Below are 16,084 nucleotides of genomic sequence, written 5' to 3' on the forward strand. Positions count from 1 at the left end.
TCTATGAGGCAGAGGTGAGGAGGGAGTACATTCCACGAATGAAGGAAGGCCCGATATAAAGGGAAATATCTAAAATATATGAGAACAAGAGTCAACAGATGAATGGTGAATGGATTCTCTATAAGAGAACATCAAGGGATCAACAACCACATGAAAGATGATTCAAATCACTCACAATAAGAGAAATGTTAGTTAACCAACCCAGATTCCATGTCATACATATAAGTTTGGCAAATATGACCAAAATGGAAAATAGTCATTAGCGAAGGGGAATGTACAAGGACAGGCACACTGATACACTGTTAATTGGGCTATAAATTGGTCCAAACACACAAATTGTGTTATAGGAAAATAACGAAGAACAATTTGGTGCTGTACCTCAAAAGTCACTAAATTGCTTCCTCCCGTTGACCCAGTGATAACATTTAACCCCAAAGAAATCAGGGAAAGAATCGATATACACAAAAGTGTTGATAGCAGCTCTCTTCGTTGTAGCAAAGAACTGGGAACAAAGTCCATCAATTGGGGAATGACTATGAATGTAAGAAAATTTTATCGATCTGTGATAAATAATGAAAGGAGATGGCTTTAGAGAAAGCAGGTTGGACTTATACACATTGATACAGACACATTGATATAGGCAGAATCAATGGAACAATTCATACAATAATGATGACATTATCAAGGAAAACAACTGTGAAAGACTTAAGAATGATGATGATGCGATGACCAATCACAACTCCAGAAGACTGATGATCAAGTGAGCTTTCTACCTCTTGGTAGGGGAGTGATGAACTAGAGGTGCATCACGACACACACGCACATTCTCAGGCATAGCTAACATGGAGATTTGGTTTGCTTGCATATATGTGTGTGTGTGTGTGTGTGTGTATATAAATTTTTGCTTGCACATATATACATATATAAAATATGATATATACATGTGTTTATATATTATATATTATAATAGTCTTGGGGAGAAGGAGCAATTTTAGGGGTATAAGAAGTTAGTAATAACAATATAAAAAAGAAGAAAAGAAAGTAAAGAGTATTAATGGAACATTTTTTAAAAAAATACAGAGAAGAAAGCAGAAGGAAGTTCCTAAGGGGATATAAAGAAGAAAGGCAGTGTTGGAACTCTCATTTTAAATTTAATGTATACTTAAAAAAGAAAAGCAAGCTGTATGTAAGAGAGATTTGTGGTTTCACATTTTTGTGTTTTGCTTTGTATTCAGGAAAAGTTCATGTTTGTTAAGTTCATAATAATAAAAAATAATTTTTAAAACGACATTCCTTCACCCTTGGCTAAAGTCCTCCTGTGATGCTTCACAGTGTGATGGAGGTGCCTTTGGCTTCTCCCAGGCGAGGTCAGCAGAATGATAGCTCAACCAGGCTCTAACAGGTATAGGCCCAGAACCAGACTGCACAACTGGCAGAAGTTAATACATATTGGCTTTAGATGATGAACTTTTCAGCCACAACAATTCTCAAAAACCACCCACCAAGTTGCATCAGGGTCATTATAATCTATGTCAGGGGAGGGAGGTTTCTTGTCTACCAACTTATGGATATTGAAGAAATGAAGGAGGTGTCTTACAAAGAAACCACAGCATTTCATAAACTTCATTTTGTCCTCTATCTATGGCCTGGATATTTACAACAACTCAGTTGATCTCACCAAAGGCCTTGGAATAGGTTTTTGGGGCTTCTTTGATCCCAGTTTTTTCATCGCATTGTAATATTTTTTCTGTTCCTCTGTCATGAAGATATCTTGGCCACCTAAGTACATCGGAAAGACATTGTTATTCCATTCTGTGTCCATTATGGGGACCATCAGAAATTTCAGAAATGAAACTTTGCACTTCTATAATTTTCTATCAACATCCCCAGAAAGCCATGTGGGAGAGACTAGAAGACTGTCCTGCAAACCTATGGAAGGTTATTCATTAATAGCTGATTTTCATCTTAAGTGAGGATAGAACGATAAAAATTACATCTATAATACTTAATAGATGTGATGATGACATTTCTGGTAGTCAGGCCTATCTTATGGGAAGAAAGCAATCTTTTTCAAATTCTTTACCATGCCTTTATTAAAATCTAAAGTAGATTATAATCTATTTTAATGGTTAAAAACCCTCATGAAAACAGGGAGATGGACTAGATGACTTTGTACGTGTTTACAAATAACTTGTTCCTTGACAATTAAGATAAATAAACATTCCAAGAGGCAAGTAAGGGAACCTTGGACTCTCCTACAACGACCATCTTTAGTAAGAGGAGAGTTCTGAGTCTCAAAAAATAGTCTTGGGACAGCTACATCAAGAGGCAGCTAGGTGGTGCAGTGGATAGAGTACCGGCCCTGGCATTCAGGAGGACCTGAGCTCAAATCCAGCCCCACACACTTACTAGGTGTGTGATCCTAGGAAAGTCACTTAGCCCCAATTGCCTAAAAAAACAAAAGAGGCTGTGGGAAGGTCTTGAAGTCATTCTTACTCTTGCATCCTGCTCTTTCTTAAGGCCCCTTCCATGATGGTATTGACAAAGGATGGAGAAGATTGGTGGGGAAGGTGTTGTGGTTCCACATTAGAGAAAGGATTTTGTATTCCAGGGAGTCCCTAGCAGAGGAAATGTGGAAGTAGTCTATCTGGAAGAGAACTCTCAGACACTCTCAGAGAGAAACATGAGTGGTGGGGAAAAATTCAAGCACTACGCTGTTTGCCTTGATGCTCCAAATGATTTCATTCAAGAGGCTCTTCTAGTCTGGCCTTAGGAACCTCAATTTTTTTAAATTTATTTTTTATTTTTAGTTTAAAACACTCAGTTCCACAAGTTTTTGAGTTCCAAATTTTCTCCCCCTCCCTCTCCTCCCTCCTCACCCCCAAGACAGCATGTAATCTGATATGTGTTCGACATATACCTTCTCATTAAACTTATTTACACAATGGTTAAGTTGTAAAGAAGAATTATAACCAGTGGAATGAACCATGAGAAAGAAGAAACAAAACCAAAAAAGAAGAAAAAAAAGAGAGAGCAAATAGTTTGCCTCGATCTGCATTCAGACTCCAGAATTCTGGAGAGGGGGAAATGGAGAGCATTTATAACAGCCCCAAGTCAAGTCTCTGAAGCTTGTTTGCATGGAAGGTCAGTTCGATTTCATTGCCTCATTTGCTCCTAAGTAACTAGGGAAACCTGAAAAACTATGAAAATGCAAACAAATAACATGAGTATACACCACGGGGAGGAAATCTTCAGTTACGAATTCTGCAATAAAGTGCTTTGGGACAAAAGGAAAGGAGGGGAAAGGAAGGGGATGAGAGGAGGGGAAAGGAGGGATAAAGGGACTGATATCACTCCCAAGAGGCATAAATTCCAAAGTCTCTTTCAGCATGTCGCCTCCTAATTAGTGGAAGGGAACAATGTGGAGCCTTTTCTAGGAGAGAAATGGTATGCTATAGGCTTAGCTCTCATTCTGATGGTGAATCCTTAATGCCCTCCACTTAAGGCAATCCATAGCAAGTGCCTAGGATGGTGCCACCGACATGATTGGTGATCTTTGGACGTGGTGATGAGCAGACTAGGAGAAGGTAAGGCAGGCAGCCACCTAGGGCACAACACTTAAGGGGATGCAACAAGGGGCACTTTCCAACATTATCAATGTAAATATTTTTAAGTCCATAAATTCTCTTCTCCACAGCATGGAAATATGGGTTCTATGACATCAAATCCCATGTGTTACAATGACAAGACTAACAGGCCCAGGAACTTGAACTTTGCTTACATTGTTACAGGGGACCTGTGCTATGAGGAAACTCCCTCTACCAAAGCAGGTCACCACCTTCTTTGTATTTTATAGTCTTAAAAGTTGCCAAGGGCATTGAGATACTAAGTGACTCACTCAGAGCCGTATAGCCAGTGTGTGTTAGAGGAGGGCCCTGAATCCCAGGCCTTTCTAGCTCAAAAGTTGGCTCTTGGTATGCCAAGCTCACAGTAACACAGTAGCACAATTTTCACATCCTAATTAAGGAATGCAAATGCCTTCCCCTGGCTCTAGGGATAAGGATCTTATCTCTGCAAAAGGTACAGAACAAGCCAGAACATTCAGGATACTTATCTTTTTCTGCTGTTGGTTAAAGTTGTCAATGATTACACCGATGAAAAGATTAAGTGTGAAGAATGAGCCAAAAATGATAAAAACAACAAAGAAGAGATAGGCATACATATTTGCCTCGAAGTCAGGCTGCTCCTCTAACTGTGGGAGTGAAAACACAGAAGAGAAAAATAACAAGAGAAAGATAAATTCTCATTCTAATTGTCCTATTCAAGGGCCATGATAATATTTCAGTTAAAACCACTTAGTCACATCATATAATATCAGAAAACATCCTAAACTATGGCTATGTTACATCAAGATTATTATGGTCTATTTAACCCCAGTAGAGAGCACTGGTCTACATTGCTCTCATAGCAATATTATTTTTAATTTTAAAAAATTGATTATTTATTCATTTTTTAACATTCTTTTCCTTTTAAATTTTGAGTTCCACATTCTCTCCTTCCTTCCTTCCTTCCCACTCCCTCCCATCCATTGACAAGACAAGAAGTGTGATAGTGATTACAGCATACTTGTGAAATCATGAAAAACACTTCCATATTAGCCATATCACAAAAAGCAAGAAAAATAAAGCAAGAAAATTATACTTCAATTTGCACCCAGAGTTCATCAGTTCTCTCTCTGAACTTGGATAGCATTTTTCATCATGACTCCTTTGGAATTGTCGTGCATCATTGTATCAATCAGAGTAGCCAAGTCTTTCACAGTTGATCATCATTACAACATTGCTGGTACTGTGCATGATGATCTCTGGGTTCTTGCATCAGTTCATATAAGTCTTATCATGTTTTTTTTTTCCTGAAACTATCCCTCATCGTTTCTTATTGTATAACAGCACTGCATCACAATCATAAGCTACAATTTGTTCAGCCATTCTCCAATTGATGAGTATCCTCTTAATTTCCAATTCTTTACCAACACAAAAAGAGCTGCTATAAGCACTTTTGCACATACAGGTCATTTTCCTTTCTCTTTGATTTCTTTGGGGTACAGACACAGTAGTGGTGTTGCTGGGTCAAAGGATATACACAGTTCTATCACTCTTTGGACATAGTTCCAAATAGTTCTGCAGAATGATTAGATCACTTCACAACTCCACCAAGTTTATTAGTCAACCTATTTTCCCTCACCTCCTCCAACATTTTTCATTTCTGATAGGTGTGAGGTGGTACCTCGGAGTTGTTTTAATTTGCATTTCTTTAATCAATAGCGATTTAGAGCATTTTTCATATGACTATAAACAGTTTTTATTTCTTTTTCTGAAAACTGTTGGTTCATATATTTTGATAATTTATCAATTGGGAATTGTTTCTTATTTTTATAAATTTGACTCAGTTCCCTATATGAGAAATAAAGCCTTTACCAGAGAAATTTGTTCTTGAAATTTTTTATATTATTTCATTGTTTGTGGTACCTTTTAGCAAAATGTAGCCTCCCTGCTTATCTCTTTTAATTAGGTCTATTTTGACTTTTTCTTTGTCTAAGATCATAACTGCTACCTTTGCCTTTTTTACTTCAGATGAAGCAAACTACATTCTCCAGCCCTTTAACTCTCTGTGTGTCTTTCTGTTTCAAGTGTCTCTTGTACACAACATATCGTTGGGTTCAGGTTTCTAATCCATTCTGCTATCTTCTGTTTCATGGGTGAGTTCATCCTATTTATATTCACAGTTATGATTACTGTGTATTTCCCTCATCCTATTTTCTTCTGTTTGTCCTTTCTCTCTCTCTCTCTCTCTCTCTCTCTCTCTCTCTCTCTCTCTCTCTCTCTCTCTCTCTCTTCTCTCTCTCTCTCCCCCCCTTTCTCCCCTCCTCCCCCTCCTCCAAAGTATGTTTTGCTTCCGATCACTGCCTCCTTTAATCTACTCTCCCTTTTATCACGCACACCTCTTCATATCCCTTATTCCCTTCCCCTCCTGTTTCCCTATTGGGTAAGATAGATTTCTATATCCAACTGAGTGTGTATACGTATTCTTTCCTTTTTGAACCAATTCCAATGAGAGTGCTGTTCAATCATTGCCCACTGCATCATTTTCCCCTTTACTATTAAAGTTCTTCCTTGTGTGTTTCTTTTATGTGAGGAAATTTTCCCCATTCTACCTCTCCCTTCCCCCTTCTTCCCATGCATCCCTCTTTCTTACTCCTTCATTTTTTAAAAGAGGTGGACTCACACTCTTGCCCTCTGTCTATATAGACTCCTTCTAACTTCCCAAATAATGATAAAATTCTTGGGAGTTACATGTATCATCTTCCCACATAAGAATGTAAGCAGTTTAACTTTACTGAGTCTCTTATGACTATTCTTTCAAGTTTACCTTCATATGCTTCTCTTGAGTCTTCTCTTTGAATGTCAGTTTTTCTACTCAGCTCTGTTCTTTTCATGAGGAATACTTGAAAGTCCTCTATTTCATTAAATATCCATTTTCCCCTGAAAGATTATATTTCATTTTTCTGGGTAGATTATTTTTGGTTATAATCCTAGCTCCTTTCCCTTTGAGAATATCATATTCCAAGCCCTCCACTCCTTTAACGTGGAAACTGCTAAATCTTGTATGCTCCTGACTATGGTTTGTTTCTGGCTGACTTGTTTCTTTTGGGCTGCTTGAAGTATTTTCTCCTTGACCTGGGAACTCTGGAATTTGACTATAATATTCCTGGGAGTTTTCATTTTGGGATCTCTTTCAGGAGGTGATTGGTGGATTCTTTCCATTTCTATTTTACTCTCTGCATCTAGGATATCAGGGCAGTTTTCCTTGATAATTTCTTGAAATGTGATGTCTAGGGTCTTTTTTAATCATGACTTTCAGTTAGTCCATTAATTCTTAAACTATTTCTCCTTGATCTGTTTTCCAGGTCAGTTGTTTTTCCAATGAGATATTTCACATTTTCTTTTTTTTTAATTCTTTTGGGTTTGTTTTGTTGTTTCTTAATGTCTCATGGACAAGCTTCCACTTGCCAAATTCTAATTTTTAAGGAAATCTTTTCTTGGTGACCTTTCGTATCTCTTTTTCCATTTGTTCTATTCTGCTTTTTAAGGATTTCTTTTCTTCAATGAATTTTTGTGCCTCTTATCATTAGGCCAATTTTGTTTTTTAAGGTCTCTTTTGTTAAGCTGTTAATATTCTTTTCATGATTTTGTTGTATCTCTCTCATTTCTTTTCTCAACTTTTCCTCTACTTCTCATATCGTTCTTTAACTTTTACAAGAATTCTTGTTGGGCTTAGGGCCAATTAGCATTTTTCTTTGAGGCTTTGGCTATAGTTGTTTTATTATTATTGTGTTCTTATGAGTTTATGTTTTGGTCTTCTTTGCCACCATAGTAGATTTTTATTGTCAAGTTTTGTTGTTGTCATTGTTTGCTCATTTTTTTAGCGTATTTCTTAACTCTGAATGTTAGGTTGAAATTGAACTCTGCTCACCTGGAGGTGGGGAGGCACTGTCCCAAGCTTCTGACTTTTTTGTACTGCTGCTTTTAGCAATAGTTCTGAGGATTCATAAGTTTTACTGCTTCCAAGGTGGTTTGATCCAGGGAAAGGTGTAGTCACTGCTCTCCTGGTCTCCACACTGGTCTTTACCTTGCTGTCCTGCAGCCATGAGTACTGGTGCTTCTTTCCACCTTGGAACTAGAACTAGGGCATCTGCTCCCTTGTAATTGACTACCAGTGTTCTTCTCCACCCTGTAACTATGACCCAGAACTGCTTGTGGTCAATAGAATTGCCCATCAGTGCCAGTTGCATCCCTGTAATCTGTTTCTGATTAGTCATCCAACTCCCTTATGGTCTTGAGCTGAGAGCTCCTAAAGATGCTGTTGCTGCTGCTGCTGCTGCTACTGCTGCCTCATCCAAGGCCCACAGCTAGTGTTCCTGTCAGGTTCTGGACTGACACCCACCCCAGTATTACAGACTTCTGCTGACCTTCTACTTTGTCTTAGGCTGTAAAATGTCTCACTCTGATCTTTTGTTGGCTCTGCTGCTCCAAAATTTGATTTAAGGAGTTATTTTAAAGTTGTTTGGAGGGGAATGTTGGGAAAGTTCAGCTGGGTGGCTGCCTCTAATCTACCATCTTGGCTCTGCCCCCACATCCAGCTTTAAGAACCAATATGTGACAGAGTGATGAGCCCTGGAATTGGTATTAGGAGACTTTAGTTTAATTCCTAACTCTGACAATTGTCAGCCATGTGATCATGGATAAGTTGTTTCACCTGAGTCTGAATTTCTTTGTCTATAAAAAAAGGATAACCATCCGTGGACTACTTTTCTCACTGAATAGTTGTTACCAGCACCAGCAAGATGAAGCACACAAAAAAGTGAGATAATAATATTAATAACACTTTAGGCCTAACCGCTGTAGGAAGCTGAGACTGAACACATCTTGGTCAGACCTCACCTTTCTTTCCTCAAACTTCAGACATTGGTGTTAAAGGTCTTTTCTAGAAGGATTCAAAGATCAGAACAACTATACTTGAGTGGTATGAGTTCATTTCCCTAAAACTCTCTTCTTACAAGCCATCCTTAATCAGGCCCTTTGCTAGCAAAGGCAGTGGTGGTTCCGACATTAGATTCACTTGGAGAGTCCATTTTTAGACAACCACAGTGTCTGAAAACTTAGTGTATGTAAACTATGTCAGACTTGTCAGACCTCAAGGAGATTCTAAGGAAAACAAAATAGTCATGTATGTGTGTTTGCATGTGTGCATTTGGTGAGGCAGAGAGGAGGCAGATATAGCTTCTGGTCTCAACTCTGTCTGTGGCTTGCTATGTGGCCTAGGGTAACTCTTAACTTCTCTGGATCTGCATTTACTCTTCTAGAACATGAGGGTTAGACGTGGTCCTTTCCAGCTTTGGGTAAAGCAATAGTGGAATTTTTGTTGTTGCTCACAACTCTGACTTCTATCTGTCTGTCTTCCTGGGGGGTGAGCTCATTTAACTGAGCCCTCAGCATCTATGACTCTGTAGCTAAGCAGGAAGAAGGAGATTAAGGGGGAAATATTCCATCTTTCTGATTCCCAGCAGTGGAAATATTGGAAGCTCTCTTACTGACAGATCAAGTTTCCAAGCATTCTGCACCCAAATCAGATAGCCAAGTAAACACCTATGCTGGTCACTCGCCTCTGTTGGAGTAGATATCCTCCCTTATGGATATTTTTAGGCTGCCAAACAATGACCTTTGTGATCATAGCAATATGTCCCTTCCAATATGATCCAAAACACCCCATTGAGTTTCCGCATTTACTTTCAGATAACCCAGAAAGCTACCCAATGTCTCCAACTTACCCCTCTTGAATCTACAGCTGCATCCATAATATCCATCCAACCTTTAAACGTCGCCTGGAGCAAAAGAACAGAAGCAAACATTGTTATATGATATTTTTCCAGGAATGAAATATAAACAACATCAATAGACATTATTATACACTCATACACAAGGGCAGGCATGGGGAATGCGCTGACCTTAACCCTGCAGCTTCTGCAGGTTCCCCACTCCTGCAAAAGGGACTATGAGAAATTAATAGAGTACAGAAATCGTCTTAAGCCCTAAAGTGTTTACAATTCAAATTAAAGGAAAACTTCACGAATGAAAGCATAGAATTTGACAGTTGGACAAGACCTCAGTGGCCATCTATTTCAACCTACACATGAAAGAAATCATCTAGCCTTTGTTTGAAGATCTCCAAAGAGGGGACCCCATACCCTCCTCAAAGCATGTCAACATTATTTTGGATGGTCTGAAGTGTTAGGCAGCATCTTGCAATATCAAGCCTGTATTGACCTTTTACAGGTACTACTTATTGCTGCTGGTCCTACAGCCTAGAACCAAACAGTCCAAGCCCATTTCGTCTCAACATGGCAGCCCTTCAAATACTCAACCATAGCTGTTTGATCATTAACGATTTCTTTTCTCCCAACTAAACATTCCCTGTTTCTCCAACTGGCCCTCACATGGCATGGACTCAAGCCCTTGTAGGAGGCAAGGAATGAGGCAGGGGAAGAAATTTTAGAAATCAGGAGCAAGTTGGCAAAGGAGGAAGAGATCCTTGAAGAAAACAGACAAGTGGCTAGAAGTCTTCCCAGTTTCAGGGCTCAACATTCTAGAGACTGAGAAGGAAACTGAGAATGGTGAGGAAAAGGCAAATGAAAAACTAAAGCAGGATTATGAGGATGAGAGAAACTTCCAGGAGGCTCTACAGACTGCCTAGGACAAAGATAAAGAAAAAGCCTTTATACTCAGAAAAGAATTTGGTAACAGAGACACTCATTCCTGCTAAGGAAAAAAAAGGAAAGAAAAGAGCCCAGGAAGTGAAGACAAAGGATTAGGGGCAAGTCCAAGTACTGCTGGCCCACATGATGTACATAGGCTGTTGTGTCCTCATTGGTCCAGAACATAGGCTGGGACCTGACACCCCCTCAAAACCCACCCTCCATTAAGACAATTCACACCCAAAAAAATCCCTACCATTTCAATGTGTGAGTATTGCATGACCATCTAGTATGAAGTGCAATGGTATGGAGAGAATAGTTCTCCAAAGGGGGTTGGGATTTGGTATCATCTATTCACAGCATTGATACATTGCATGAAATGAGAACAATGCGCCATAGGGAGATAGACAGTTGAAACTCAAGGAATCCAGGAAGAGATTACACTTGAGATACATGCTCACCATTAGTAGTCACAATGGTGATATGTAATGAGGAAGAAGCATGTCAGTGTCACCCTTACAACATGGTAGTAGGTCCTACTGCCTGGCAGCCCTGGGACTCTGAAATGTCTAATCTGAGAAGGGAAGTATTACCTATCAGGTGAAAACTTCTACAGGAAGTAGAGTGGCGTTTCCATATTGACTGTTCTAGTTGAGGAAGACATTGGATTATTTGTATCTGGGTTATTCGTATCTGGTGCCAAAGGATGCCCAACTTATCTGAAGTGTTGTACTGCTCTAAGCCATATAACATTTTGGTCCTGGATTTTTGGAGATTGGATTGTTGGAATGCACTGAACATTGATCAAAGCATCTTAATTTCATCTGTCTTCGCACCAGACTCAGACTCACTAGGTAGGAGATCCTCAAACAGTAGAAAAGGAAACACTGACAGCCATATTGCCACTAACAATGGAACCCAGAAATAATGGCCAGGCACAACCTATCTATAGTAAGCTTACTTCTCTTTCATTTCTTAACCTTAAACTATATATGCCAACTTATTTTTTGTCCTTTCCTGTTCACACCTTACAGGGTCACCAACTACCACAGTATGTGTTCATGCAGCTTGGAAGTTCTTATCAATTTCTTCCTAGGCCTTCTCCACATTTTCAGCATTCTGCAGCAGGTGCCAACAAAGTAAGTATTCATGGGTGACAGTGGCCAAAGAACTTATCGGATTAGTGTTAAACCTTCTGTTGTTAATTCCCTGTGTATGTAACCAAACTGGTCCTCTGAAAAAAGACTCAATGTGTCTAGATGATGCTCATTTTTCTAGCTAGATTGAAATTGGCTGACCTCATATGTTGCTGGCACAACCTTCAAGAATCTTTCTTGCTATAAATATAGCAGGTACTCAAAAGTATTTTTAAAATAAATTTTATTCAAATGTTATTTTTTACATTGACAGAATTCCCTCCAATAACCTTTTTCTACCTATCTCCCTCTGAGAGAGCCATTCTATATAACAAATATTATTTTAAAAGGAGAAAGAGTAAATAATTTAGCAAAATCAATCTAAACATTGAAAAAGTATGAAAATATATGTAATGTTCCACACCTATGGACCTCCTACCTCAAAAAATAGTGGAGTGGGAGTGTCTTCTCGCATTCTTTGGGGCAATGCCTATTCTTTGTAATTTTTTTTTATCATTTTGCTATTATTTTTCCTATTTACACTGTAGAGTTATTGTATATATTCTTTTCTTCACTCTTCATCTATTCACATAGATTGCATGCTTATTTGTATTCATTATATCAGTCATTTCTTACCAGACAGCTATATTCCATTGCACTCATGTAACACTCCAATTTGTTTAGCAATTTTCCAGTTGATGGACATTTACTTTGTTTCCATTTTACTATCATGAAAAATGCTGCCATAAATATTGTAAATATCTTAGGTGTCAGTATAGATTTTCTTCTTATCAGTTCTCTTCTTGAAATATAAGCACAGTATTTGTTTGCTTAATTATAAATTGTATAAATTGCTTTCCAGAATGGATATACTCACTCACAGCTCCACCAATGTGTTTCCATAATCCTTCCATAATTGACTATTCATATCTTTTACCATCTTTGTCATTTTAAAGATTTGTTAGAATTCTCCTGTAAATCCATCAGGTTCAGGAGTTTCTTTGGTACTTCCTTTACAGCTAGACCTAGTTCCTTTTCTGAGATTTGCTTATTTAAAATCTATGTTTGGTCTTCTTTTAGTTTGGGTATTTTATATTTTAAGGTATTCTTTTTTTATGAACACACTTTATGCATAACTATGCATAGTAGTTCTAATAATTTTATTTTTCTGGTTTTATTGTGATTTTACCTTGATCATTTGAAATTTTGTTGATTGAACTAAAAGAGAATGTGAAATACCTCAATGGAAAAACAACCGACCTTGAAAATAGATCAAGGAGAGATAATATAAGAATTGTTGGACCACCCTAAAGTTGTGATTTAAGAAAAGTGTAGATGTTATATTTCAAAAAAAGAAAATTTTAAGGAAAATTGTCCTGAAGTTTTAGAACTAGAGGGTAAAATAGAATTTCTTTAAAAAAAAATCCACCAATCACACCTGAAAGAGATACCAAAATGAAAACTCACAGGTTTCAAAGCCCCTGAGTCAAAGGAAAAATATTACAAGCTGCTGCAAAGAAACAATTCAAATATTGTGGAGCTACAGTCAGAATAACACAAGATTTATCAACTTCTACATTAAAATACTAAAGGGTAGGGAGTATATTCCAAAGAGCAAAGGAATTGGATTTGCCACCAAGAATAACCAACCCAGCAAAGTTGAGTGTAATCTTACAAAGGAAAAAAATTGTTATCTAATGAAATAAAGGATTTTCAGACATTCTTGAGGGCAAGACCAGAACTAAACAGAAAATCTGACTTTCAAATACAAGATTTGGGAGAAACTGAAGAAGGTAGACATGAAAGACTAATTATAAAGGATTTAATAAGGTCAATCTATTTACTGTCTTATATGGGAAAAGGATATTTGTAATTCTTAAGAACATTATCATTATTAGGGTAGTATATATTGACAGAGGGCTTGAGCTTCAGTTGATTATAATGGGATGACCCTAAAAATAAAATTGGGTAGGGAGAGGTAAAATGGAACAAATTTTCTCATACAAAAGAGATGTGAGTATAAGAACTTTTACACGACAGAGGAATATAGAGTGGAGGGCAGGCAGCATGGGAACTTTATTCTCATCAGACCTGGGTTAAGGGGGAATAATATATACATCTAATTGGGAATAAAAGTCTTCTTAACTTACAGAGCAACAGGAGGGCAAGGGGATAGGATAAGGGAGAGATTCTTAGATGACTATGCTGATTAGAGAGGCAGTGGTCATAAGTAAACTAAACTTCCGAAAAGGGATAGGGTGAAAAAGAGAAAGAATCATGAACAATGGGGGGAAATAGGATGGAGGTAAATACATAGCTAGTAATTATAACTTTGAATGTGAATGGAATGAATTCACTCCACAGATAGCAGAATAGATCAAAAACCAGAAACTGACAATATATTGTTTACAAGAAACACATTCAAAAATGAGTGAAAATAAAGGGCTGGAATAGAATTTATTATGCTTCAACTGATATAAAAAAATCACAGGGGCAACTGTCATGATATCAGACAAAATTAAAGCTAAAATAGATTTAATTAAAAGAGATAAACAGGGAAACTACATTGTGTTAAAAAGTGCCATAGATAATGAAGTAATATGAAAATTTAACATATATGCACCAAATGTTATAGCATCCAAATTTGTAAAGGAAAAGGTAAATGAATTACAGGTGGAAATTGAAAAATCATAATAGTGGTAAATTTCAATTTTTCCTTCTCAGAACTAAATAAATCTAACCCAAAAATAAATAAGAAAGAAGTCAAGAAGATGAATAGAATTGTAGATAAGCCTGATGTGATAGACATATGGAGAGAACTGAATGGGGAATAGAAAGGAATATGCCTTTTCCCCAGTAGTACATGGCACCTTTACAAAAATTTACCATACATTAGGGTATAAAAATCTTATAGTCAAATGAAGAAAAGTAGAAATATTAAATCTATCTTTTTCAGATCATAATACAATAGAAATTGCATTTAGTAAATGGCCATGGAAACACAGATTAAAAATTAATTGCAAACTAATCTAATCTTGAAGAATAAATGGGTCAAAGAACAAATCATAAAAATAATAAATAACATAATTAAAGAGAATTATAATAATGAGATAATATACCAAAATTTATGGGATACAGGAAAAGTGGTAATCAGAGAAAATTTCATATCTTTAAATGCTTACATCAATAAAGAGAAAGATCAGATCAATGAATTGGATATGAAATTTTTTGAAAACTAGGAAAAGAACCAATTTAAAATCCACAATGAAGTATCAAATTAGAAATCCTGTGTATCATTATGTATAACCCTTCCACAATACTCATGTTGTGAAAGACTAACTACATTTTGCTCCTTCCCAACCCATCCCGCTTTATTGAATTTTCTCCCTTGACCCTGTCCCCTTTCCAAAGTGTTTGTTTTGATTACCTCCACCCCCATCTGCCCTCCCCTCCATCATCCCCCCCCTTTTATTTTTTATTTTTTTTATCTTCCTCCCTCTTCTTTCCTGTGGGGTAAGACACCCAACTGAGTATACACATGTGGCCTAGGTTGAATTGCTTGACTTCTTAGGGAGGGTGGGTGAGAAGGGAAGAGGGGAGAGAATTTGGAACCCAAAGTTTTAAAAATAGATGTTCAAAAACAAAAAAAAAAGCTTTTGCATGCAACTAAAAAATAAGATACACAGGCAACGGGGTGTAGAAATTTATCTTGCCCTACAAGACAGGAAGGGAAAAAGGGATGAGAGGGGAGAGGGGTGATAGAGGGGAGGGCTGACTGGGGAACAGGGCAACCAGAATATGTGCCATCTTGGAGTGGGGGGGAGGTTAGAAATGGGGAGAAAATTTGTAATTCAAACTCTTGTGAAAATCAATGCTGAAAACTAAATGTGTTAAATAAATAAATTTAAATAAAAAAATTAGAAATCCTGAAAATTAAAGGTGAGATTAATAAAATTGAATGTAAGAAAACTAGTGAATTAATAAATAAAATAGAAATTGAGTTTTATGAAAAAAACAATAAAATACATAAACCATTGGTTAATATGATTTTTAAAGAGAGAAGAAAACCAAATCACTAGTTTAAAAAATTAAAAGGGTGAATACATCACTAATAAAGATGAAATTAGAGCAATTATTAGGAGTTATTTTGCCCAATTATATGCTAATAAATTTAACAATCTAAGTGAAGTGGAAAAATACAAAAATATAAACTGCCATAAATGAGCTTCCTAAGAAAAAAACATCAGGACTAGATGGATTTACAAGTGAACTACCAAACATTTAAAGATCGACTAATTCCAATATTAAGTAAATTATTTGGAATGATAGGCAAAGATTACAGAACAATTTCACTAAGGAATATTGATTGAAAAATCCTAAATAAAGCATTACTTAGGAGACTACAGCAAATTTATCACAAAGATTATACAAAGAGACCAAGTGGGATTTATACCAGGAATGCAGGCCTGATTCAATATAAGGAAAACTATTAACATAATTGATTCATTTTCAAGGAGGACCAATGACAGACATCATGAGGTGATGGCTTAATGTGTTTGTGAGTTGAATTTAAGTGAGGCAGAGTTGCACAAAGTTGTCAGTCTCACTCTCTCTTCCAGAATCACTGAAGTCCAAT

The 16,084-nt window shown here is 37.1% G+C and overlaps 1 protein-coding gene across 1 annotated transcript in view; it reads right to left on the reverse strand.

Moving 5' to 3' along the window:
- SCN11A (sodium voltage-gated channel alpha subunit 11) overlaps positions 1 to 16,084 on the reverse strand; it is a 113,908-nt gene that overhangs the window by 8,928 nt on the left and 88,896 nt on the right. The window contains exons 23-25 of the mRNA XM_036737969.1: positions 9,385 to 9,442; positions 4,111 to 4,248; positions 1,679 to 1,779 (exon numbers count right to left, since the gene is read on the reverse strand). Of these exons, the coding sequence (XP_036593864.1) occupies positions 1,679 to 1,779; positions 4,111 to 4,248; positions 9,385 to 9,442 (297 nt within the window). The remainder of the gene's footprint in view (positions 1 to 1,678; positions 1,780 to 4,110; positions 4,249 to 9,384; positions 9,443 to 16,084) is intronic.

The sequence above is a fragment of the Trichosurus vulpecula genome, chromosome 9 (genome assembly GCF_011100635.1).
Source record: "Trichosurus vulpecula isolate mTriVul1 chromosome 9, mTriVul1.pri, whole genome shotgun sequence".
Taxonomy (NCBI): domain Eukaryota; kingdom Metazoa; phylum Chordata; class Mammalia; order Diprotodontia; family Phalangeridae; genus Trichosurus; species Trichosurus vulpecula.